The sequence below is a fragment of the Humulus lupulus genome, chromosome 7 (genome assembly GCF_963169125.1).
Source record: "Humulus lupulus chromosome 7, drHumLupu1.1, whole genome shotgun sequence".
NCBI lineage: Eukaryota > Viridiplantae > Streptophyta > Magnoliopsida > Rosales > Cannabaceae > Humulus > Humulus lupulus.
Window position 1 is genome coordinate 2,801,919 of NC_084799.1, and position 27,314 is coordinate 2,829,232.

Here is a 27,314-nt window from a genome sequence, read left to right on the forward strand (position 1 = left end):
TTGTAACGGCAATACCTCCGACCGTTACATTTTTCCGAACCGAAAAAAAATCACTGGCGACGATAATAGAGATATGGACCACAATGGGTTCCACCATAACCAAGTAAAAAATGGACAAGGATCCTCTTCTAGGAAAGTAAAGGCTTCTCTATAATTGTATATTTTTCGGTGTTTCTATGTATAATTTTAGGTATTGAGAATGAAAATCTTAATCTTATAAACTTTTCATTTTTCAAAAGTGTTGACCGCGTTTTTAGCCAACGACGTGAGAACGTCAAAAACGATATAGCCTTCAAGAGAAATAAAATGACACAGACAGTTTATGAACAGAAAGTAAATAATACAGCAATTTTTATAGTGGTTCAGCCCCAATATGTTGGTAATAGCCTAATCCACTTAGAGTTGTGATTATAGATCTGTACTCAAGATCAGATGAACTGAGCCAACTGAGTTTCTTCAGTACAGATTGCAAAAATACAAGAATTCTTTATGATACCAGCACTTTCTCTCCCTAGAATACTCAGACCCAAATTTTCCCAAAAAGTCTAAAAAGAAGAAGAAGCCCATTTCTAATCCCATAAGTCACATATTTATATGCTTAGGATCATATATCTGATATCCCCTAGAATCGGGATATTTTATTATATTTATTACATTTAAATTACAAAAAACATTCAAAATGTAACAAAACCCCCAATTTGTGGGAAGAATGAGAGATTCTCGCGCGTGCCAAGACCGGTTCATGTTGAAGTCGTTTCTGGGAATCTTGACTTAGTCCTCCTCTACTTAGTTGATCCACCTCACCTCCATTCTGGTCGATCATACACATGCACGGACATACACTTGCTGGTAGGACATGCAAGTGCTGGGACATATAGGACATGCAAGTGCTGGTAGGACATGCAAGTGCTGGGACATATAGGACATGCAAGTGCTGGTCGGACACATGCATGCTGAACATATGCAAGTGCTAGGACATGCACTTCTCTCTTCTAACATGGCACTTTCCTCTAGCATGCCACTCTCCTCTAGCATGCCATATCTCTCCTCTAACATGTCACTCTCCTCGGACCACTCTTTTGGGTTCTCCTCGGACCAAGGTCCCTTGGGCTCTCCTCGGACCACTCTCTTGGGCTCTCGCTCCACATCATATATAATACATGGTGATACCATAAATCAAATATTTTTTTAATTATTCATAATAATAAATAATTGGTTAATATTTAAAAGGAAGAAAAATATAGAGTTGATTTGAAACGTAAAATAAATTGTCAAAGAAAACCAAAATACACGTCCAATGACTAGTGAAAACACCAGTGAAGTCGAAGTCGACCATAGTCATTACGTCCATCTTCTTCAGGTAAATCGTGAAACTCGGTTTCAACAGAAAAATCTCATCCCTGGATCCCATTCCATGTTTTGTTTGTCGAAACAAGAATGAGAAGTATAACTCTATCACACTAAGATCATCATCGTCTTCTTCTTCCTCTTCTTAAGTACAATGGCTATGTTTTCTGGGCTTCTTCTCCTTCTCCTGCTTCCTAACTCTGCTTTTTCCCAAACCAATGGCAGCGTCAAAGTTGGAACAACTCTCTCTGCAACAGACAACTCATCTCCATGGATTTCTGCATCAGGTGATTTCGCCTTCGGTTTTCAGCAAGTGGGTAATAATAAAGATCTCTTCTTGCTCTCTATCTGGTACGCTAACATACCAGACAAAACAATAGTTTGGTACACTAACGCCAACCCTCCAACAGCGCCGAGGGACTCCATACTCACCCTGACTGTCGATAGAGGCCTTGTGCTGACTAATCCTCAGGGCGAAGAGCTATGGAAATCTGACTCTGTTTTGGGGGATGTTTCTCACGGCGTTATGAGCGATGAAGGTAACTTCATTATTGAAGATTCAAGTTCTGAAAAGTTATGGGAAACTTTTGACCACCCAACTGATACCATGTTGCCTACTCAGACACTGGACCGAGGCGGTGTTCTTTCATCTCGTCAAACTGAGACCAACTTTTCCAAAGGTAGATTCCAGTTGAGGCTGCAGCAAGATGGGAATCTTGTGCTCAATACCATAAACTTGCCGACTGACTTTGCCAATAGTCCTTATTATGAAAGTGGCACCAGTGAGGGGACTGATTCATCGACAGCGGGAAAACAATTGGTGTTCAATGAGACAGGTAATATGTACGTTTTGAGAGCAAATGGAGAAAGTTATATTCTGGCTAGGGGGGATTTGGTCTCATCAAGGAATAACTATTTTAGAGCTATTCTTAGTTTTGATGGGGTTTTTACTCAATATTATCATCCCAAGAGTGGGAATGGGAAATGGACTTTTCTCAAGGCCATACCAGATGATATTTGCCTGACCATGAGGGTCGAAGCAGGTGCAGGTGTTTGTGGGCACAACAGTCTCTGTAAACTGAAAGAAGAACAGAGGCCATCATGTGGTTGTCCAATAGGGTATTCATTGATTGATCCAAATGATGATTATGGAAGCTGCAAATCTGATTTCATACAAGGCTGTGAAGAAGATGAGCTTAGTTCCAAAGAAGATTTGTATGGAGTTGAGGAGATTATCAATGCGGATTGGCCTACTTCAGATTATGCTGAATTGAAGCCTTTTGAGGGAGAAGACTGTAAAGAGTCTTGCTTGAAGGATTGTTTGTGTGCTGTTGCCATTTTTAGAGATGGCACTTGTTGGAAGAAGAAGCTACCTCTCTCGAATGGGAGATTCAACAACAATCTTAACTCGAGGGCCTTTATCAAAATTCGTACAGACAATTCTACTTTCCCTAATGGAACTAATGGCCACAATCAAGCCCCAAGCAACAAGACCAAGAATCAAGATACTTTGATTCGGGCTGGAGCAGCTCTTTTAGGTACCTCTGTTTTTGTTAATGCTGTATTGGCTGCAGCAGTTTGTTTTGGATTTTTCTTGATATACCAAAAGAAAAGGATAAAGTTTTCACCATCTCAAAGAATTCCTGAATCAAATTTGCGTTGCTTTCCTTATAAAGAGCTTGAGGAAGCCACAAATGGGTTTGAAGAAGAATTGGGAAGAGGATCTTTTGGAATCGTTTACAAGGGGACACTACAAACGAGTTCTGGTGTTGTTATAGCGGTTAAGAAGCTAAATTTTGTGGCACAGGAGACTGAGAAAGAATTCAGAAATGAGGTCAATGTAATAGGTCAAACACATCACAAGAATCTAGTTCGCTTAATTGGATACTGTGATGATGGACAGAATCGTTTGCTGGTCTACGAGCACTTACAAAATGGGACTTTGGCAAACTTTATGTTTGGAGACTTAAAACCCAGTTGGAAGCAAAGAACTGGACTTGCTTTAGACATTGCAAAAGGACTATTATATTTGCATGAGGAGTGCAGCTCCCAGATCATCCATTGTGATATAAAGCCTCAAAACATACTTCTTGATGAGTACAACAATGCCAAGATATCAGATTTCGGCTTGGCAAAGCTGTTGATGATGAATCAAAGTCAAACAAATACAGCCATAAGAGGAACAAAAGGGTATGTTGCACCAGAATGGTTTAGGAACATGCCCATTACTTCCAAAGTGGATGTCTATAGTTTTGGAGTGGTACTACTTGAGATTATTTGTTGCAGAAAAAGTGTTGATATGGAGAATGGTGGGGAAGAGGGAGTGATATTGACAGACTGGGCTTATGATTGCTTCAGAGAAGGGTCATTAGATGTGCTTGTTGATTATAAAGCTGATGTTTTAGATGATAAGAAGAAATTGGAGACGTATGTGATGGTGTCCATGTGGTGTATTCAAGAAAATCCTTCTCTTAGACCTAACATGAGGAAGGTTGTTCAAATGCTTGAAGGAGTTGTTGAAGTAGATGATCCACCTTGTCCATCTCCCTATTCCATTACCAATACCAATTGAAACCAGCTCCTTTTTATAGTCTTTGTTAAGTTGTATTGTAGTATTCGATTGAAAATTTAAGTATGCCCACCTCCATACTCCATGACCACTGTAAACCCCTTTGTACTTTTCACTTCTTTGCTAAGGCTAGTAATTTGTAGTTTATAGTGTAATCTGTCACTAAGTAATTGATCATGTCCATGTATCTTCAAATTGAATGTCTTAATTCCTAGCTAATTAAGATGTGTTTTTTTCTCGAGATTTCTGAGTGACTAATTTCTTACATTAAAAGAGTAATTAACATAGATGCATGAAGGTCATACCTCTCTTAATTACCTGCTTTTCTAGTTCCAACGGTGAAGTCATTTGTATGGTACAAACAAGTCAAGAGTAATAGGCTAAATATGTGTAATCAAAGTGCATTTATGATATTTAATACTATTCACTGTTTTGTTAGAACTAACTGTTGAGAGCTCTAGTTGTCTATGTGCTGACCATGAGCTTTATCAAAAAAAAAACAAACAAACAAATGAGAAATATTGTAAACAGGGGCATCCTATCCACCTATTGCTACAATTCCATTTATGCAAGACTTCCAAACTTGGGTTTATCCAAGATCTTTAAAATCAACATGTCTCAACTCTCAAACCAGAACCCAAGTTGTTATATTAGGCTTCACATTTTCTTCTTTCATTTTCTCAAACACTTGCAGGGCTTCTCCTAGGTCGCCATATTTACCAAACGTGTCTATACTATTTACCAAACACTTGCAGGGCTTCATCTCATTGATTACAGACCAAGTATCATCCAACCTCCTGGCTTTGACATAGTAATCCAAGAGAATCTCATAAGTTTCTCGATTCCTCTGAATACCCTTTTCGTCCATTACAGTCAACACTCCAACCGCAGTCCCTAATTAGCAAAAACCCTCTAAGCAAAACGTTGTAAAGCTTTACTTTTGGCTCAAACTCAACCCAAGTCATTTCTTGAAACAGACAATGACCTTCTAAAGTCCTACCAACACTACCAATAGCTTCAATCAAATAAGCATAAGAAACGAAGCTAGGATGAAAGCCCATGGCGTCCAACCGAGCCAAAAGAGTCATGGCCGTGTCTACATTCCCTTCTCTACAATATTCACGAATCAATTGGTTGTAAGACTCGCCTGAAAGTTCTTCTCCGGTTCTAAGACGATCTGGGTACTCAAGAATGGAGCTTTCACTATCGAATTTCACTTCAAAACTGGGTCCTTTAACACCCTTGCTCTGCCTTGAGTGGTTCGTGGAGCCGAAGAAGTTCAGTGCAGCCTGCATTTCGGACAACTTGGAACAAGGCTACTACTGGAGATGGACAGTGGTAACAATGAGCTGGGGCACAGAACAGAGTTCAGCTCCATGTCCCTACTCTCGTAGATAATTCACCTCGCCACTTCCAGGATTATCATGACTGCTGACAGAGGAAGCGAAAGAGAACTGAGACTTATTACTGACCTTATTTTGATGAAATAAACCTTGGATGCATCTCTAGCATAAAACCTATTACTCTGAATCTTTTTAAAAAAAAAAAAAACTCTTAGGACTCAGAAAAAAGCAAGGCCATGTAGAAACTGTTTTCCTTGGTTATTATATTCAAACTGCAAAACTGGGAAGAAAATAATGAAGCTTAAAATGGAGAATTATATGATCCAAAAGGGAAAAGATTGTTGGAAAAAAATTGATGCCAATCACTTTAATTAAAAATAATCAAAGTGTCATTCATTCTGATTAATTATCAGAAAATCATTTTGAGAAACGGTTGATATTAACATAATAAGAATAATTAATTGGGAATGATTTTTAGATATTAAAATATCATATTTGTTAGAAATTTGGGTATTAATGTACTTGATTCAAATCTTTTTCAATTTTCCATGAAGACTATAAAAGAAGGTATTTGCTCTTATTTTAGGACACAAATACAGTCTGTATTATTTTTTGGTGATAAAAAAAATGTTTCGTATGCTCGTTTTGATTTATTCTTTCTATTATATTTTTTTTTTATTTCTTTTCTTCAATTAAATATATTAATATTTTAATATTTCGTTTTAGTATATTATTTCTAAAAAAAGGTGATACCCAGATCAAGAAACTTTCAAATTTAGAAGCATTAGTTAATAAAAAAAAAACAAGCAGAGAAAAGAGTGATATTATGGCGCCACAAAAACATGGCCAAGCCAAATGAAGCGGAGAGAGAGAGGCCTATATGCTGCTGATATTCTAATTCGACAGAGAGAGACAAACACCAAGGATAAGAGAGATTACAACCTTGTGAACGAAACAAAAATTATTATTATTTCTCTCAACATCGTTTTAGTTGGAGGAAATAAAAAATTTTATTGCATTTCCTGGAAAGCGGAAACAACAAAAACTTCGTCAAACCAGTACATGTCATCCTTGAAACAATACCGCTCGCCATCTACAATGCAGGCATGCATCAAATATTTTTTTATTATTAATAACAAAAATTATTAGTAAAAAGGTGCTGCAACAAAAAATATTAGTAGAAAGGGAAGAAAAAATCTATACTTGATTTGAAAAGCCGAATAATTTTTGTCCAAAAACACGTCCAATGACAAGTAAAAGCAGAACTAGTCAAGCCAACCATACTAATTACGTACATGTTCTTCTTATGTATCATAAAAGTCCTTGGTTTCCACAGAGAAATCTCATCCCGGAAGCCCATTTCATTTTCCATGGTTTGTTTGCCTAAACAAGAATACGAGAAGTACAACTCTACCACACTAAGATCATCATCATCTTCTTCTTCTTCCTCCTTAGTACAATGGTTATGTTCTATGGGCTTCTTCTCCTTCTCCTGTTTCCTAACTCTGCTTTTTGCCAAACCAATGGCAGTGTCAAAGTTGGAACCACTCTCTCTGCAACAGACGACTCACCTCCATGGCTTTCTGCATCAGGTGATTTTGCCTTCGGCTTTCATCAACTGGGTAATAATAAAGATCTCTTCTTGCTCTCTATTTGGTACGCCAACATCCCAGACAAGACCATAGTTTGGTACACAAAAGCTAACCCTCCAACAGCGCCGAGGGGTTCCATACTCAACCTGACTGTAGATAGAGGCCTTGTGCTGACTAATCCTCAGGGCCAAGAGCTATGGAAATCTGACTCCGTTTTGGGAGATGTTTCTCACGGCGTTATGAGCGATGAAGGTAATTTCATCATTGAAAATTCAAATTCTGAAAAGCTATGGGAAACTTTTGACCACCCAACTGATACCATGTTGCCTACTCAGACACTGGACCGAGGCGGTGTTCTTTCATCTCGTCAAACTGAGACCAACTTTTCCAAAGGTAGATTCCAGTTGAGGCTGCAGCAAGATGGGAATCTTGTGCTCAATACCATTAACTTGCCGACTGACTTTGCCAATCGTCCTTATTATGCAAGTGGCACCGATGAGGGGACTGATTCATCGACAGCGGGAAAACAATTGGTGTTCAATGAGACAGGCAATATGTACGTTTTGAGAGCAAATGGTGGAAGTTATATTCTGGCTGGGGGGGATTTGGTCTCATCAAGGAATAACTATTTCAGAGCTATTCTAAGTTTTGATGGGGTTTTTACTCAATATTATCATCCCAAGAGTGGGAATGGGAAATGGACTTTTCTCAAGGCCATACCAGATGATATTTGCCTGACCATGAGGGTCGAAGGAGGTGCAGGTGTTTGTGGGCACAACAGCCTCTGTAAACTGAAAGAAGAACAGAGGCCATCATGTGGTTGTCCAATAGGGTATTCATTGATTGATCCAAATGATGATTATGGAAGCTGCAAAGCTGATTTCATACAAGGCTGTGAAGAAGATGAGCTTAGTTCCAAAGAAGATTTGTATGGAGTTGAGGAGATTATCAATGCGGATTGGCCCATGTCAGATTATGCTCAATTGAAGCCTTTTGAAGGAGAAAACTGTAAAGAATCTTGCTTGAAGGATTGTTTGTGTGCTGTTGCCATTTTTAGAGATGGCACTTGTTGGAAGAAGAAGCTACCTCTCTCGAATGGGAGATTCAACAACAATCTTAACTCGAGGGCCTTTATCAAAATTCGTAAAGACAGTTTTACTTTCCCTAATGGAACTAATGGCCACAGTCAAGCCCCAAGCAACAAGACCAAGAATCAAGATACTTTGATTCGGGCTGGAGCAGCTCTTTTAGGTACCTCTGTTTTTGTTAATGTTGTATTGGCTGCAGCAGTTTGTTTTGGATTTTTCTTGATTTACCAAAAGAAAAGGAAAACGTTTTCACCATCTCAAAACACTCCCGAGTCGAATTTACGTTGCTTTCCTTACAAAGAGCTTGAGGAAGCCACAAATGGGTTTGAAGAAGAATTGGGAAGAGGAGCTTTTGGAATCGTGTACAAAGGGACACTACAAACGAGTTCTGGTGTTGTTATAGCGGTTAAGAAGCTACATTTTGTGGCACAGGAGACTGAGAAAGAATTCAGAAATGAGGTCAATGTAATAGGTCAAACACATCACAAGAATCTAGTTCGCTTAATTGGATACTGTGATGGTGGACAGAATCGTTTGCTGGTCTACGAGCACTTACAAAATGGGACTTTGGCAAACTTTATGTTTGGAGACTTAAAACCCAGTTGGAAGCAAAGAACTGGACTTGCTTTAGACATTGCAAAAGGACTATTATATTTGCATGAGGAGTGCAGCTCCCAGATCATCCATTGTGATATAAAGCCTCAAAACATACTTCTTGATGAGTACAACAATGCCAAGATATCAGATTTCGGCTTGGCAAAGCTGTTGATGATGAATCAAAGTCAAACAAATACAGCCATAAGAGGAACAAAAGGGTATGTTGCACCAGAATGGTTTAGGAACATGCCCATTACTTCCAAAGTGGATGTCTATAGTTTTGGAGTGGTACTGCTTGAGATTATTTGTTGCAGAAAAAGTGTAGATATGGAGAATGGTGAGGAAGGAAGAGAAATATTGACAGACTGGGCTTATGATTGCTTCAGAGAAGGGTCATTAGATGTGCTTGTTGATTATGAAGCTGATGTTTTAGATGATAAGAAGAAATTGGAGACGTATGTGAGGGTGTCCATGTGGTGTATTCAAGAAAATCCATCTCTTAGACCTAACATGAGGAAGGTTGTTCAAATGCTTGAAGGAGTTGTTGAAGTACATGCTCCACCTTGCCCATCTCCCTATTCCATTACAATTACTTATTGAAACCAGTACGTTTTTAGTCTTCATTAAGTTGTACTTGTCTTTTTTCACTTCTTTGCTAAGGCTAATGATTTGTATTTTATGTACTCCGTTGCTATTGCTAAATAATTGATCATGTATGTATCTTCAAATTGAATGTTTTAATTCCTAGCTAATTCAGATATGTGTTTTACTCGAGATTTCTAAGTAAATAATTTGTTATATTGAAAGAGTAATTGACATAGATGCATGAAGTCCATACCTCTCTCAACTCCTTGCTTCTCTATTTCCATTGGTGAAGTCATTTGTTCTGTTTTAGGAGAACAATACAAACAAGTCAAGAGTAATAAACTAACTATGTGTAGTCAAAGCGCATTTATGGTATCTAATGTTGTTCACTATTTTGTTAAAACTCACTGTTGAGAGCTCTAGTTATATGTACTAATAATGAGCTTAATCAACAAACAGATGAGAACTATTGTAAACAATCTTTTCATCCACATATTGCTACAATTCCACTTCTGCAAGACTTTCAAACTTGGGTTTATCAAATATCTATAAGTTGAACAGATCCCAACTCTCAAACCAGAACCCAATCTGAAAAGAAACCAAATGGTACATACCACTTGAATATTTAACACTAAAGAAATAAATTTTAGTGAGCACTTTAGCCATTCATTGAAATGGCATTTTCATTTAGTACCAGACAAGGAGAAAAGATAATGGATTGCATTTTTTTCCAGAAATCAATTCAGGCCAATGTTTACAGTTATCGCATCTTTCTATTACAGATTGAGCTTTTAAGCTTGTTTCGAGAGAATGCAAATGGTGCATTATAGAGGACCCTTCAATCAGACAACCATGAAAGAAATCACACAAAGTTATTAAAACTTATGTAATCATAAGCATCAATTCATGAAAAGCATATATTCTACTGAAACACAAAACCAATGCAATAACCACTCATGTTTCATTACTAATAGTAAGAACTACAATCTTTGACAATGAAAAGAAGATAATCCAATCAATCATTGGATTTCCACACCATTTTACAAAACCCAATGTTAAAAAGAAGCAACTACAGAAGAGGAATAGGTAAAAGTACTTGAGAAATGTCATCAGCTGCAAATCCTAAGCTCTCTCGCCTCTAATCCTGCGAGCCAACTGAATATCCTTAGGCATAATGGTAACCCTCTTTGCGTGGATCGCGCACAGGTTGGTGTCTTCGAAGAGACCGACCAAGTAAGCCTCGGCAGCCTCTTGAAGAGCAGACACAGCGCTGGACTGGAACCGAAGATCGGTCTTGAAGTCCTGAGCGATTTCCCTCACCAATCTCTGGAATGGGAGCTTTCGGATCAAAAGCTCGGTACTCTTCTGGTACTTCCTGATCTCCCTCAAAGCCACTGTTCCGGGCCTGAAACGATGTGGCTTCTTCACTCCTCCGGTGGCCGGAGCCGACTTCCTCGCGGCCTTGGTCGCCAGCTGCTTCCTTGGAGCCTTTCCTCCGGTGGACTTTCTTGCTGTCTGCTTGGTACGAGCCATTTCGAAGATCTAAAAGAGAGAAGTACTTGTTTGTTTCTCGGGAAAATAATGGAAAATGAAAAGCGAAAATTGAGTGATGAGAATATGAGATTTGAGCTGGTATTTATAGTAGAGGTGCGTGAAACTATAAGCGGGAATGTTGAAATTTTGTATTTCGCGTTATGAGGATGAATTTAGATCGTTGATTAACTCTCAACCGACGGTGTAGATTCAATTTAGTGTCTTCATGCGGATCTTCAAATTAAGATTTGGCGGTTTTCTCATTTTGGTTTTGGGGCTAAAATTTCCAAATTTTCGTTTAGGAGCCACTATCGTCCACGCCTCACATATATAAATTTGTGATATTTTAATATTTTTAAAAAAATGATATTTGGGTATAAAATGGTGAATTTTCGAGCCTATTTCATTAATATTGTTTTTTTTTTAGATTTTGTTGATATTTCTTATTTAAAAAAAAAAAAAATTGCTTGTTATGACATTACTTCAAACTTGATCTTAGCCTTATGAACCACCATGCTTGATATGTTTGAAAGATAAGAAAAATTACAATTCACAATTCACATATATTAGTTTTTTTTTATTTTCTAATTTATATTTTGAAATTTTAACTTTTCTTATTTGTTTATTTTAATATCTCTTTATAAGAATAAATTTTAGTTCATTGGATCCATGTTTTCAATTCATATGTGTTCAATTTTTATCAATTATTTCATTTTATATTTAAAAATAAATTATTGTTCATAAAGTTATCATATTTTTTTATTCTGTTTTTGTTCATCATTAATTTTAATACGATTTACTTATATGTATATATTTTGGTTATTTACAGTCAAAACAAACAAAGTAAATTGATGAATTTATACTTTCAAAATTTGTTAAATCATTGGTATGTCGAAAATTTGATTTGTTGCTTTTGGAAATTATTCTTTCTGGACCAGTCGCTCAGCTTCCTTTTTCGATTTGAATCTTGAATCTCTAAAGTAAGCAGTAGCGCCTATTAGGGGTGCACACAGATCAGATTTTCGGGTTTCAGTTGTATCAGGTTTGGGTTTCGGGTGCAGAAAAGTGGTACCGAATCCGATCTAAACTTTTTGGGTTTTTGTTCAAATTCGGGTTTCGTGTTGGGCTGGCCAATTAGGCTTTGGGTCGAAAATGGGGCTTGGTACAAATTTTTCAAAAATACAATTTTTTTTACACTTTTCTAATTTTTAAAGTTTGTTGTTAGTTTGGTTCAATTGAATTTTTACAAATTAGGCCTTGGAAAAATTTTTGAAAAAAATATAATCATGAAACATAAGTTTATAGAAAATTATAAATTTTTAAAAGAAATGTGATTTTAATGCATTTCAAGAAACAAACTACAAAAGTAATATACTAAAACACTTAAACATAAAGTCCAAAGTTACCTATTATCTATTATTTAATGTCCAGAGTCAAAAATGGATTAATTTAGGGTTTTGTTTTTTTAGGGTTCAACTTTTTTTTAAATACACTCAGTGGCCCGAACCCAACCCAGCACATGTTGGGTTCAGATCGGATTATGCCAGAAATGAACGGGTTTTCCGAAAAACAAGGTTCTCAAAGTTCGAGTCGGGCGGGTTATGCGGGTTTTCGAGTTTTGTTGGTCAAATGTTCACCTTTAGTGCCTACGTGTTACCTACAAGAAAACACTATGATGCTTAAGTCAGATGAGTATTTAGTCAGGCAGAGTAATAAAAAGAATCAAAAGTCTCAGTTAGTCACAATGTGTTCACAATTCATTATTTATAGAGTTAGAGCCATGAAATAAACGGAATGAGATATTTTGTGATTGGTTGATGTGTATCTGACTTTTTCGCTCAATTCTTACATTCTTTAACCAAAGAGATTCAAACGCATAATGTTTAGCGCCCAAAACGTGCATCCACTTAGCAGTGGTTGTAGTATAGATCGAGCGATCGATCTACAAGAAGGTAACCTAAAACCAAAATATTAGTAGAAAAATAACACAAAAAGTTAGTAACATGAAATAAATAAAAATGGAAATATATTTGAGATTTTGATGTTGTCTTTTTGATGAAATGATAAAATGAAACAAGTGAAATAAAAATAATGTGTAATCAAGTGTTGTGAAGTAGAAAGGTTTCAAGAATCATCCATATGCTTATTTGTTTACTTAGTTACTTGATTTACAAAATTACACAAGTAAATAGTTCATATCCAACATTTATTTGGAAAATCTAACATTAAAGTCCATATTATTTTATAACAAAAGTTCATTTGAGTTATAGAGTTCTTTGTTTTAGGAGCACAATGTTAATCTTATGAAAAATCTATATGTCGTCAATAAACACAATCACGAACTTGTCCAAATAGTCCTTGGAAACCATATTCATCATGTCCATAAAAGTTGTGGGGGCGTTGGTTAATCCAAAGAACATAACCAGGAATTCATAGTGCCCATATCTTGTGCGGAAAGCGGTCTTTGGTATGTCCTCCTCTTTAATCCTTAACTGATGGTAACCTGACCGGAGATCAATGTTAGAAAACACGGTCTTTTTCTTGTAGCTAGTCAAATAAATCGTCGATCCTAAGTAGTGGGTACTTGTTCTTAATGATTAACTTGTTTAGCTCCCTATAGTCAATACACATCTTAAGAGATTCATCCTTATTCTTAACAAACAACACTGGAGCACCCCATGGCAAGAAACTCGGTCTGATGAACCCCAAATCTAATCACTCCTGCAACTAAATCTTCAATTCCTTCAACTCTGCCGGAGCCATTCTATAAGGTGTCCTAGATACTTGCTCCGCCCCTAGCGCCAATTCTATAACAAACTCGATCTCCCGCTGAGGCGGCAACCCTGGCAGGTCTGCTGGAAATAGATCTGGAAACTCACATACCAATTTGGTCTCACTCGGTCCAACCGACACAACCCTAGAGGTATCCACAATGTTTGCTAGGAATCCTATGCAACCTTACTGCATCAGGTCTCTAGCCTTCAGTGCTGAAATCATAGGCACTCGCGGTCCACTAATTGTCCCCACAAATACAAAGGGTACCTCCCCTTCTAGTTCAAAAGTCACTATCCTGTGCTTGCAGTCAATCGTCGCCCCATTCTTTGATAACTAACCCATCCCTAGAATCATATCGAAGTTATCCATCTCTAACTTAATCAAATCAACAAACAACTCTCTACCGTCTATCTCTATTGGCAATGGTCTACACCATCTCCTAGAGACTACCAGTTTCCCAGTTGGCAACAAAGTCTAAAAAACCCTTAGCATACAAATCACTAGTTCTACATAGCTGGTCTATTACTCTAGCAGACACAAACGAATGAGTAGCTCCCAAATCAATCAATGTAGTATAAGAAGAACCAGCACTAGAAATCTGACCTGTCACAACCAAGGGGTTAGCCTCAGCCTCAGTCTGAGTCAAGGCGAATACTCTGGCAGGAGCGAGACTATCGCCCTACTTCGGCTCCTCTTTCTAGGCTTGTGGGTAGTCCTTCTTCAAGTGATTGACACTGCTACAGATAAAGCAGGCCATGATCCTGCACTCACCCTGATGTTGTCGTCTGCATCGAGGACACACTGGAAAACTCCTCCAGTTGTCACCCCCGCCATGACGGCCACTAAAAGCTCCCCATGCCCTCCTAAATGAGCTAGGAGGAACAAAAGAATTGGGGGCCTTTCTCTTCTGTTCACTAGGGCCACTACCTCAACTAGATCTGGTAAAAGGAGGCACCGTCCTCATGGCATCACGCCTAACAGCGCCCTCTCTCCAAATCTGATCCTCGGCCCCCTCAGCTGTAAGGGCCTTGTCCACTACCTGAGCATATGTAGTAGTCTCCGGATCCAAAGTAATCTTAACATCACAGGCGATCATGACGTTCAACCCCCGTACAAACCGATCTCTTCTTTCTACATCAGTTGGCACCAAATCCAATGCGAATTTTGCAAACCGGTCAAATCTCAAAGCATACTCAATAACTGTCAACCGGTTCTGAGTCAGGTTGATAAATTCATCAACCTTCGCAACTCGGACTGCAACACTATAATATTTCTCATTAAAGATGCTTATGAACTCTTCCCAGGTCATAACTGCAACATTTATTCTCTGAGTCACTACATCCCACCAGATGCGAGCATCATCTCGGAACATGTAGCTAGCATAAGCTACCCTCTCATTCCCTTCCACCCTCATGAAATCCAGGATGGAGGAAGTCATATTCATCCACTGCTCTGCCCGCAGTGGGTCTGGTCCACCCTCGAAGATGGGAGGATGCTGCTTCCTGAACCTCTCATACAAAGGTTCCCACCTATTATCCATAACAGGTTGAACTGGCACTAGCGCCACAGCCTGCTGAACTTGCAACCTAGTGCCCTGAGGAGGGGCATGTTGCCTCAGCTGTCGAAGTTCTTCCTTTGTTTGACATAGTCTAGCTTCCATTTCGGCAAACATTTGTTGCCAATTCTGTGGGGCAGGTGGAAGGTCCTTGTAACGCCCCAACTCCAGGAACCGTTACGGTGTGCCTTGTAAACAGTGCTAAACTCGATAATCGAGTTATTTGGCCAAAATCGTGTAACTAAGTATGATTAGCGGTTTAGGGATTAAAAATTTTGGTTAAGGTGTAACGTTTCATTAGAACGTTTAATATATATGTTGGGATCCCAAATTTATAATTTTAGAGTCTGCTACAAGAAAATATTTACAACAGGTCGTTCTATGCGGCAAAACAGGGTTTAACCCTAGTTCCTCTTTAAACCTCGGCCGTGGCGGACAAGCAGCTGCATATGTACACGTCATCACCTAAGCTCTCCAACTCAAGGATGGTCCAACTTTCTTTTTCCTTCACCTGCACCACATAGCACCCGTGAGCCGAAGCCCAACAAGAAAACATAATATAGCATGATATAATATCAACAGTGATCATATTAATTATTCAGGACCAACAGTCCAAACAGATAGGTGACCATCGCAAAAGTCACAAATATGGGGACAGCACCCTTTAGCCATGTGATGATAGGATCACCAGGGCTTAACAAATAAGTGAGCATCTCACTAGTTTTAATAGGATAGGTGCATGGTGATTAGTCACCAACATAACCATCCTCCTGACTCTAGAGTCATAACTGTGGAACAGCGTTCCCTAGCCATGTGACAACAGTCACCGGGGCCATATGCCCTGGCTCTCAGTAACTAGTCCAAGACTAGCCAAGCACTTATAAGTTCATCGACCTTAGAGTCGGTCTAGCATTAATACCCCATATGAGTCATTCAACGCTGATATCGATTAGATCTAATCTTCATTTGGCTCGGCGTTCATAACGCTATGCCATTTCTGACTCTTTGGTCAGTAAAACACGACCAGTGTTCAACTCATTGTGAACTTGACTAGTAAGTCACAGCTTCACAGATGGATCTAACACCATTGCCGATTCTGACTAATAAGTCAGTGCCACACGCACAAGTAAGCCATGCCACCAAACATATATCACACATCCAATATCCATAAACAAGGTATTCAACATGCTTACTTAACAAGTACTAGTACAATTAGGACCATGCACGAACACAGAGGCTCAAGCTCTGAACGATATCATACTCAGTATACAAAGCATGTCCTAATCACATGTTTCTCATGCATCACATGCATTAAATTTAACAGTCCAACATGCACCAATAATAGCCATGCATGTCACGTTTAATAATTAACAAACATGCATAAAGAATAGCCATGCATGTCACATATACACAAGGTGCAGTTTTCTTACCTCAGATTCGAGCTAGAACGAATAAAAGAACGACCCTTGAGAACGATCAACTTTTAGTCCTTTAGCGGTCACCTAGTTATAACCAAATATAGGATACCATCAATAAAAATGATCAACATAGGTTCCCAAACCAATATCTAGCCTCCGGGACATCAATCCACACTTAACCGGGTAGTAGGATCGACCCCGAGGCCTAAAGCTAGCATCCCCAAGTCAAAAACCCATTTCTGGCCAAAAATGCCCTTATGGGCCGCGACCCTCCCTAGCCATGCCGCGGCTCACCCTCGGACAGAGGCAAAACCTCCCCAGAAATCCACACAGGCCGTGGCTCACCATAGCCATGCCGCAGCCCTTTACGCAAGTTCCCCTGCGTTTTTCCTTGAAACCAATCCTTCAAACCAGTCCCAAACATCAACCTAACACCCAATTCAACCACTAAACTTCATCTACAACTCACCCTCATCAAAACCCAAGTTAAACACCAACCTAGCTTCCATTAATTCCAACTTTCCACAAAGAATTCACAAGTTGAAAACTAAAGCCCAAAACAGAGTATACCATAAAACTAATGGCTGGAACTTACCTCAAGCTTGCTTTAGGTGCCCCTCACTGATTGAACCAAGGTCCTAAGTCCTCAAGCCTTGCTCTCCTAGCTTGTTGCCTCGGTTTGGTTCTCAAAATTCAAAGGAAAATGAAGGGAAGAACATGTATGGGAGAGAAAGAAGGAGATGAGGATGATGCTCTGTTTTGGTCTAAAGGTTTCTACAGCCTTGGGTTGATATACATCCTAGGGGTGAAAAGACCATTTTGCCCCTAGGTCAAATAAAGGCTTCTAAAGTCTCCCAATGGTAAAACCGTCATTTCCCGCCTATCACGTTAATTATAATTAACGCTCTCTAATTCCCGCTATTCGCAATAATCTCAAATACCAATAAATCATATCCCATTACCCTTTTATTCCCGGTAATGCTCTAGTCATTAAATTCACCCCGAGACTTACCCCAAGCCTCGAGCTTAAACCCGTTATGACTAGACCGAACACTTGCATTCCATGATCGTCTCACGCCGAATAGCTCGAACCAATCCACCTTATAATGTGGCTATATTAATTACTCACAAACATGCACCCAAAATACACAATTACACCCACAGCGGTCAAATTACCAAAATACCCTTATAACCATAAATACTCCCATATGCACACATTTATCATCATACAATAATATAATTCACATAAACATGCATATGATCATTAAATAGCATCATAATTAAATTATGGCCCTCCCGGCCTCCTAATCAAGGTCTTAACCCTTATTAGGAAATTCGGGGCATTACAGTCCTGACTCTGGCTGTCATCCTCGGTCCTACTGCCGTGGAGTCTAACTGATTGTCGAGGCAACTCAACAATACGCCTGCAATCAACGACATCGCTCATCAGGCATGATAACAACATCAAAAACCACCTCCCAATTCACATCAACCATCCAAAAACAGTAGTTCACATAACATAAATAACATACATCACTCAAGGGGCCATGCCTAACATCATGCATATGTTAACTCATTCATCATGCTCTACATAACATAATCAGGCAAACAGGGCATTTAAACTCATAATCAAGCATATAATTCAATCATTACCAACCAACCCTGAGTCGAGCTTGTCACTAACAACGAGCGTACATGTTCGGTCAATCTCCAAGAACCATAAACCTTGTCTCACTCTGATACCAAGTTGTAACGCCCTACCTCCTTAGAGCTGTTACTAAGTGAGTTTAAAACGTGCAATTAACTCGCTAATCGATGTTTTAGGTTAAAAGTGTAGCTAAACTGTAATAAAAGTCATATAATTTGAAAATATAATCATTCTTTAAAATTATAAAGCATTATACATTTGGGATCCCAAAATACTGTTTAGAAATATTTACAACTCAAAATATAATTAAAGTCGACTAGACGACAAAATTAGGTTTAATACACATCATCTCCCAAAAATACCAAATGGTGGCTCTCTAACTTGGATGGCGCCCCAGCATTGTCCTTGGCGCCCCTGCGCTAGGCAGGGGAGGCCAAATGGTGGCTCTCAGACTTGGATGTTGCCCCAAGACTATCCTTGGCACCCTAGCGTTAGTCCAGTTTCAGCAAAGCCCATTTTTAAGGCTTGGCGGCTCGGGGGATGGTTCCATCACCCCGTTGGGTGGATTGGAAGTCTCGAGAGCACATGTGTGGTCCCGGAGTTTGTTTTTAAGGATTGAATCTTATGAGATTATTATTTATGGTTGTGACTAGGTTATCGCTAGGGGCTCGAAACCGGGATCGTGCTCGAGGGTCGTTCATTTGTAACATGTGCTTAGACTAAAGGTAAGAAAACTGCACCTATTACGCGATGTACATGATTAGGGCTTTGCCCGAATGTTGAATATAGTCTTGAATGGGCCTGGGTAAACATGCATGATTATGATTATGCCTGTGAATGATTGATTAAGCATGTTGAATGCTTTGTATATGTGGATAATTGTTATATGATGAATGTCTATTGGCATTATATAATTGAGAAAGGCTTGACTTATGAGTCAAGGACGAAAATAGCGCTAAGAGCTAGTCGAAAAGCATTGAATTATGAGTCAAGGACGGCAATAGCGGAGTGCTGGTCGAAAAGTATTGACTTATGAGTTAAGGACAAAATAGTGCACTGAGTGCTGATCGATATAGTTAAGCGTATCTAAGAGAGCACCATACACTTGTCCGACCTAATGGTCGTGAGAAAACACAACGCCAGTGTGACAGTCAGAATCCCGTGATCCGTAAGGGGAAAGACCGAGTAAGCTGTGCAATCTCACACTGCCTGGGGAAGGTCAAGTGTGATGATTCTAAGACTGTGTAGGTATAGGACTACACAGTTGAAGAGGGCTTAAATGGATTGATAGGTACAACCTATATCAACAAGATGCATCTTCTTTTCGGTAGCCCATCACTTGAGAACTCCAAAGTTAAGCGTGCTTGACCTGGGGTAATCTAGGGATGGGTGACCTCCTGGGAAGTTTTCCTAGGAAGCATGTGAGTGAGGACAAAGCACACTGAAAAGACTCGTGTTCGTTTGTAGGGCCAGTCGTCATTCTAGAAAGCAGCCATAGTGACGTAGGGCGCCACAAATGGTATCAGAGCCTTGACCTAGCCGGAAGTGTGGCCGACGGGGACGTCGGGCCCGTAAGGGGGGGTGATTGTGACAGTCAGAATCCCGTGATCCGTAAGGGGAAAGACCGAGTAAGCTGTGCAATCCCACACTGCCTGGGGAAGGTCAAGTGTGATGATTCTAAGACTGTGTAAGCATGGGACTACACAGTTGAAGAGGGCTTAAATGGATTGATGGGTACTACCTATATCAACAAGATGCATCTTCTTTTCGGTAGCCCATCACTTGAGAACTCCAAAGTTAAGCGTGCTTGACCTAGGGTAATCTATGGATGGGTGACCTCCTGGGAAGTTTTCCTAGGAAGCATGTGAGTGAGGACAAAGCACGCTGAAAAGACTCGTGTTGGTTTGTAGGGCCAGTCGTCATTCCAGAAAGCAACCATAGTGACGTGGGGCGTCACAGCCAGGTACGATGGGCGAGCTCCAAGGTTGGTTATACAGAAGATAGGGCAATGGGCCTCGGTGTGATTTATTAGTCCCATATCCTAGGGCTGGGCCCTGGACTTGACTCATGAGTCAAGAACGGCATTAGCACGCTGAGTACTGGTAAAAAATCATTGACTTATAAGTCAAAGACGACAATAGCGCTGATCGAAAAGTGTTGACTTATGAGATAAGAACAACAATAGCGCATTGAGCGTTGGTCGATGTGGTTATGCCTAACTAGGAGCACGACATACGCTTGATCAACCTATTGGTCATGAGAAAACTAAAGCGCCAGGTACGTTGGGCCAATTCCAAGGTTGGTTATACAGAGGATATGACAGTGGGCCCCGGGGGGACTTATTAGTCCCATATCCTAGGGCAACGTGCCCCGATATGATTTATTAATCATGTATTTTGGGCGCTGAGCCCCAATATGATTTATTAATCATGTATTTTGGGTACTGAGCCCCTGTATTATTCATTAACAATGTATTTGGGCAATGGGACCCGGTATGATTCATTGATTAGTTATTTAGGGCAATTGGCCCATATGACGTTGTCGTCATTTATATGGATGGTATGCATGCATGAGTAGAGTTATTACTGCTAGACATGCTTATTATGATTTGATAACATGTTATTAACTACTTATAAGCATAATTAAGTTTTCTTGTTGGGCCTTAGCTCACGGGTGCTTTGTGGTGCAGGTAAGAGAAAAAGAAAGTTGGGTCATCCTTGAGTTGGAGAACTTTGGTGACGATGTTTACATATGCGGCTGCACGACCACCACGGTCGGGGTTTCTCAGAGGAACTAGGGTCAAACCCTATTTTGCCGCTTTGGTCGACTGGTTGTAACTTTTCAATTGTAATTAACCTTTTTAAATGTTAGTTTGGGATCCCATGTATGGAAGTAAACGTTTTAGTGAAACGGTTGTACATTTTGACCAAAACTTTTAACCCTAAACCATTAATCATGTTTAGTTACACGGTTATGGCCAAATGACTCATTTAGTGAGTCCAACGGTATTTAAAATACACAGTGTAACGGTCCCTGAGTAGTAGGGCGTTAAAGATACAAAAGAACATACTTTAAATCTCAACACATGACCAAATGTTACTCTTACAAAATAGAGAGATCAACGTTCTCTATTTTTCTATTTCGAAAAGTAATGTGAAATTGCATATTTTTCGGTATTTACACTTGATGTCATGTTCCATTTATAGAACAATCAAAAGAAGACCTAACTCTAATCTCATTGGAACTATGTGTGGGCCATAATCTATTTGGATTGTGGTTGCCGCCTATTGCAAAGCTTTATGTTTTAGAAAAATAAAATAAAAAAGAAAATAATTTTAAATTTAACATGTTTAAATAATTACAATATATATATTGAAATTCATTGGGTATGTTTAGTATGTGTGAATTTGTTTTAATAAAATAAATATAGTATTTATTTTGGTCTTTTAATATTTAACAACACTCTAATCATATGTATATAGTTTATAAAACACTCTCATACAACTTTTTCAACTCATAATACTTTAAAATTTATACAAACACTCATCAGTTTTTCCCCATAGCACAGTTGCAGCTGCTTTACCCAACAAAACTATACCAAACTAGTCCTAAATCATCTTCTATATATATCATTATACATATACTTAATGTTAGAAATAATATAGTGGAGAAGAACGAAATATATGTTAATATATTTTATTGAAGTACAAAAATGCAAAAATACAATAGAAAGAATAAACCAAAGTCGAGGCACGGGAAACGTGTTTTTCTTAAAGCAGATTTGCCTATTCCACTTGAACGGTGCTATAGGATTCGTGAGCAACCACTTCCCAGGATACAACAGCTATCAAACAGGACGAAAACACCACTGAGTCTGCTTAGACGGACTCAAAACAAATATTCTCTCTATCACCAAAAAATACAACAAAGACTGAAGAAAGAAAAATACCAAGACTATTGTGTGTGATACTCTGTATCTGTGTGTCCTAAAATGAGAGGAGAAGTCTCCTTTTATAGGCTTCATGGAGAGTTGAAAATGTGTGTGAATCAAGTTCATTAATGCCCAAATATCCAACAAAACTGGAATTTTAATTTATGAAAATCAATCAAAATTAATCACACTTATTCTAGTAATATCAGTAGTTACCCAAAGTGATTTTCTAAAAAATCAATCATAATTAATCACATAATATCCTGATATCTCAATTTTGACTAAAGTGATTTGCTAAAATCAATCAGAATAAATCACACAATATTTTGATAAGCTCATCTTTAATCATCAAAATGATTTGCTGAATCATTACAATTTTAGGTATCAATTTTTCATTCACTCAATTTTTCCAAAACTTAATTCAAGACCACATCAATAATATTGGATATTTATGATAAATGACATGTACAATTAAATACAAATATCAATACAAAATATTAACTTTATTTAAGTAACACTAATTGTTCATTCAGAAATATGCTTTAAGAACACAAATCCCAATAAATTATTATTTAAAGCAATAATAATTGTAATGCCCCAAATTTCCTAATAAGGTTTAAGACCTTGATTAGGAGGCCGGGATGGCCATAATTGCTTTATTATGTTATTAAATGATAATATGCATGTTTAGGTGTATTAAATATGCATGTTAACCCATTCCTGAGTAATTGGGTGATTTTCATATTTTGGTCATTTCGGGCATATTTGACATATATGTGATATGTGTGTGATGTGCTTTATTATTATTTGGTTATGCCAGGGTTACTCAGCACAAGACGATCCTAGGAGGTAAGCTAGTGGGAAGGTCACAACGGGATTTGTTCTTGACTTGGAGTAAGTCAAGGGGTATTTAAAGCATTATCGGGTTATTGGGTAATGGGAATTAGTATTTGATGATAAATTGGGAGTTAGTAAGATCATGGGAAATTCTGGAGGTTTTGACTATTTTTTCCCCGGGGGTGTTTTCGAGACCCTGAGTGTTAGGATATGGTTGAGGCTACTTAAGCTTGAAGTAACCTTTTAAAAGAATAAAAGAACGTTATGTACGTCCTCTCTCCCTAAAAGTTCCATTTTCGTCTCCCGATCGCGTTTTCGAAGGTAACTTGAGTTCTAGGACTCGGATTCAATCGAGGATTAAGGCATAGCGATCCTAGGAAAGATTAGAAGCTTATTAGCCAGAGGATTTAGTTGGAAACAACTCAATTGGAGGTAATTCAAGTTTTAAGTTTTTAAAGTTTTTAAGCTTGAATTGGATTTCGTGTTTTGATGTGTTTTTGGGTGATTTGAGACTTGGGTTTTGTTTGTTTTGGATGATGGGGATGTTTGGGAACTTTGATTTTTGAGTTTGGAGATGTTTAGATATGTTTTTGAGAGGTTTTAAAAGGTTGAAAACGGGGGAAAATGGCTGGTTCGAGGAAGGGCCGCGACCCTGTTCTTGGGCGCTACGGCCTAGGCTTGAAGAAGCAGGTGGAGGTTCTATTTTGCCTAAGGGTCGCGGCGCTTGGGGAAGGGCTGCAGCGCTTGAGATGAGTTGCCTCTGTTTTTGGGAAGGGTTGCGGCACTTGGGGAAGGGCTGCGGCGCTTGAGGGCCATCTTGGCCAAAAGTGTGTTTTTGACTTGGGGATTCAAACCTTAGGCCTCGGGATCATTCCTACTATCCGGATTGGTAGCGTTTGATGTCTTGGAGGCTAGGTTTTGGTTCTGGTATTGGTTTTTGATAGACCCAAAACGGGTATGTTTTAAATATTTATAACTCATAAGCGCACGAATCGTATATGGAATATAGTGTTCGTGTAAGCACGAGATCGAACCCAAAGGAGTTGACTAAAATCGAAAAAGAGAAACTATTTTAAACCAAAATTAATAAATTCTAACATAGTTTCAAAGATTGATGAGATTTTTGTATAATAAAAATAAAATAAAAGATAATAATAAAGAAATTAAAGACAATATATATAACATAAATTAAAAGTAGAAATCAAGATAGTAAAATAAGATTATTAAGGATTAGAATCCACAAAATATAAGTTCAATAATATTTATAAGTACATTGATTCCCAAGTTTTAGTGATAGTTAAGATAAATCAAACTATCATTTTCTAAATAGATTTATAATTTTAAGCACAAATTTCTTCCAAAAAGATAAGATTTTTCTTCACTTTTCAAAATTATAATTTCAAAGTATTTAGTGTAAATCAATCTAATGAAATAACAAATAAATCAATGAGCATTATTTATAAGGCAAAACATAATATTTTTGTTCTAAGCATGGATGTGTACAATTTAATGACACATCTTACACAAAGAATATTATGTTTATGCACTAATGAAGAACAAAGTGTAAATATGTGCTAAAAATCCAAAATACATGATATTTAAGATGAAAGAATATATTTGAAGAAGAAAATTCCATAAAATTTGTCGCACAAAATGGGAAATCAACATACAAAATAAACACTATCTAGTTACAACTTGTTTCATCATCACCTTAATAATCTTAAAAAGATTAGAAACTCATAACTAGAACAGAAAATACAAACAAAGAAATTACAAACATAGATAGGAAAATTTGGAGGAGAAACCCCCAAAATTTCCTCTAAAAATACATAGAAAAATAACAAAAAAGAAGAAGAAGATGAAGAGAATAGAGAGGTTTGAAATGTGTAGAGTTTGTGGTATGGTAACCTCTCCCTCTAAAAATGGACACCCTAACTCCCTTATTTATAGCCAAAAAATGAGAATTAAAATAATCAATTTAAAATAATTAAATTGATTAAATTAATTTAATTAATTATAATATGGCAAATAGGGGTAAATTATAGGGTATAATAATTATGTTTTGGGGTAAAATGTATAAAAAGTGGGGTAAAAAGTGGTATTTTTAGACATAAGGGGACAAATTGCTTTTGTTGGGCTCAAAAAATAACATAGCATGCAAAGGTTTGGTGGCTGGCGCTGGCATTTGGTGGAGAGCAGCTGAAGCAGGCGGAAATGGGCTGGCCTTGACTTGGGCCTTGGTTGATGCATGGCTGGAGAAGTCAATGGATGCTGAGGAGAAGACTTTGCCGAGGAGGTGGTGCACGGCTGGTGGAATGCTTGCTGAAGGTGATATGTGTTGATGGCTGAATGAATTGATTGAAGATGAATTGATTGAAGAGGAAGCTACGGCTGGGAGGGAACTAAATCATTGGGCTTGGATTGAAGCTTGGGCCATAAGCTTGGGCCTGGCGAATTGGGCCTTGGTTGAATGGAGGATTGGTGGCATTGGCCATTTGCCACTTTTCTTCTTTTCTTTCTTGAAAATGCCACAATTTTTCTTTATTTTTCTTTCTTTTCAAGAGCATAAATTCTCTACAAAATAAATATAAAATAAATCATAATACAATATTTTTAACTATAAAATAAATCAATTTAATTCTTTGAAAATATTAATTATAACTTAATTTATATTTTACATTTAAGTTCAATAATACAACATTTTTTTACCTCAAATTCAACTACAATAATTCAAATAATTAACTACAACATTTTACAACAAAATAACTATAAAAACACATAAAAATATATAAAATCAAAATAAGACTAATAAATTCAAAATTACTTAAAAACTTAATAAATCAATTAAAAACTCAAGATTTAAGCAACAATTAGCACATAAAAAGTGGTAAAATAACTCTATTTTGTAAAGTTATCAGTTTTAGAACTTGAACTCATTGGATCACCATTTGTGGTTGTGACTAGGTTATCACTAGAGGCTTGGAATCGGGATTGTGCTTGTGGCTCGTTTATTGGTAACCCGTGCTTGGACCAAAGGTAAGAAAACTGCACCCCATATGTGACATGCATGGTTATTCTTGATGCATGTTGAATGTTTAAATGTAAACATTGATAGCATATTGAATGCTTAGCAATCTTGCTCATTTGCATATGGTTGTTATTAGGGCATGCTGGATGATTAAGTGTGATGCATGTGATGCACGAGAAACATGTGATTAGGGCATGCCATGAATATTGACTGTGAGACTGATCAGAGCTTGAGTCTCTGTGTTTGTGCATGATCATTATTGTGCTTGCAACTGTTAAGTAAGCATGCTGAATGCCCACGTTTGAATATTCGACATATGACACATACTTGGTAGCATTGCTTACTTGTGCATGGCACTGACTCATTAATTAGAATTAGCAAAGGTGTCAGTATCAACTGTGAAGCTGTGACTCATTAGTCAGGTTCGGCAGTGGTACTGGGCACTGGTCACTCAGTGCTGACTCATAAGTCAGGACGGTCTTAGCGTGTTCAATGCAAGCCAATAAAGATTAGATCTAATCGATATCTGCATTGGATGATTCAAAGAGCATTAATGTCGGACCGACCTCAAGTTCGATGAATAATATAAGCGCTTGTGTAGCCAAAGCCTAGTCATTTAGAGCCATAGTGACTATTTAGTCGCATGGCTGTGGGTGTTGAGCCCGTGAGACTTACCCATCAGTCTCTCATCTGTTTAAGCTAGTGACTACCCATCAGTCACTCATCTGGTTAGAGCCATTGCAGGAAAGCCCAGGTAACAATTTCGTTACACGGATATGGGCACCGAGCCCTATAGTGACTTGCTTGTCAGTCACTCAGTATGGTTAACAGAATCTCAAAGTGATATTCACTCATCTGTTCAGAGCTATAAGCTCTATATGATCATTTTTATCATCATATGCATGGCTTTGGGTGCTGAGCCCTGTAGTGACTTGCTTGTTGGTCACTCAGTATGGTTTACCATAACCTCAAGTGTTAAATCACTCATCTGATTAGGATTGACTTGATAGTTGATGAGTCCGTTTTTAGCATAGTTTTAACATGTGTTTAGGGTAAGTTTGAGTCATTTTGGTGAAGTGTTATGCGGTATTATGCTTGTTTTGGTATGTTTGCAGGAAATAGGAGAAGAAAAAGTGAAGTTTGGGAAATGACTGAAAAATCAGCTGAAATTGGGAAATTTGTGCTAAAAGTTGACAAGAAGAAAGTTGAAGACTCATTTGCGGAGATAATTGGTCGATTTGGAGTTTGGAATCAAGTTTTTGGAAAAATTAGAGGGGCCGCGGCGCTTGAATGAGGAGCTGCGGCGCAAGGGAGAAGCAGAGAAGGCAAGTTTCTAGATTTTTGAAGGGTCGCGGCGCCTGAGGGAAGCGCCGCGGCGCTCGCTGAAGTCAGAGAAAGGGGGCTGCGCTGGAGCATAGAGGCGCGCCGCGGCGCGTGTGGCTGAACATGACCTGTAGAAGTGTCAAAA

The 27,314-nt window shown here is 38.4% G+C and overlaps 4 protein-coding genes across 5 annotated transcripts; 2 read left to right on the top strand and 2 right to left on the bottom strand.

Moving 5' to 3' along the window:
* Positions 1-1,257: 1,257 nt before the first annotated feature.
* On the top strand, positions 1,258-4,214 carry LOC133790330 (G-type lectin S-receptor-like serine/threonine-protein kinase RLK1). The gene has a single exon (XM_062227934.1). It carries the CDS (start codon positions 1,502-1,504, stop codon positions 3,917-3,919), a length of 2,418 nt encoding a protein of 805 aa, XP_062083918.1. The 5' UTR covers positions 1,258-1,501; the 3' UTR covers positions 3,920-4,214.
* Positions 4,215-4,383: 169 nt separating this feature from the next.
* LOC133790332 (putative pentatricopeptide repeat-containing protein At5g36300) lies at positions 4,384-9,425 on the bottom strand. Of its 2 annotated transcripts, none has more exons than XM_062227936.1 (2): positions 9,375-9,402; positions 4,384-5,347 (listed from the first exon to the last, which is right to left on the bottom strand). In XM_062227936.1, the coding sequence occupies exon 2, from the start codon at positions 5,209-5,211 to the stop codon at positions 4,744-4,746; it is 468 nt and encodes a 155-aa protein (XP_062083920.1). In that variant the 5' UTR covers positions 5,212-5,347; positions 9,375-9,402; the 3' UTR covers positions 4,384-4,743. The 2 variants fall into 2 exon arrangements, 1 of the variants encoding a protein (XP_062083920.1); XR_009873999.1 differs by lacking the exon at positions 4,384-5,347 and adding an exon at positions 6,062-6,352 and having other exon boundaries at positions 9,375-9,425.
* LOC133790331 (G-type lectin S-receptor-like serine/threonine-protein kinase RLK1) lies at positions 6,664-9,296 on the top strand. The gene has a single exon (XM_062227935.1). It carries the CDS (start codon positions 6,719-6,721, stop codon positions 9,134-9,136), a length of 2,418 nt encoding a protein of 805 aa, XP_062083919.1. The 5' UTR covers positions 6,664-6,718; the 3' UTR covers positions 9,137-9,296.
* Positions 9,426-10,063: 638 nt separating the features above from the next.
* On the bottom strand, positions 10,064-10,732 carry LOC133790333 (histone H3.2). The gene has a single exon (XM_062227937.1). The coding sequence runs from the start codon at positions 10,652-10,654 to the stop codon at positions 10,244-10,246; it is 411 nt and encodes a 136-aa protein (XP_062083921.1). The 5' UTR covers positions 10,655-10,732; the 3' UTR covers positions 10,064-10,243.
* Between the last annotated feature and the right edge of the window lie 16,582 nt (positions 10,733-27,314).

Bases quoted from the DNA above. Each gene is read 5' to 3' on its own strand.
- LOC133790333 (XM_062227937.1), bottom strand. From the start codon at position 10,654: ATGGCTCGTACCAAGCAGACAGCAAGAAAGTCCACCGGAGGAAAGGCT.
- LOC133790332 (XM_062227936.1), bottom strand. From the start codon at position 5,211: ATGCAGGCTGCACTGAACTTCTTCGGCTCCACGAACCACTCAAGGCAG.
- LOC133790330 (XM_062227934.1), top strand. From the start codon at position 1,502: ATGGCTATGTTTTCTGGGCTTCTTCTCCTTCTCCTGCTTCCTAACTCT.
- LOC133790331 (XM_062227935.1), top strand. From the start codon at position 6,719: ATGGTTATGTTCTATGGGCTTCTTCTCCTTCTCCTGTTTCCTAACTCT.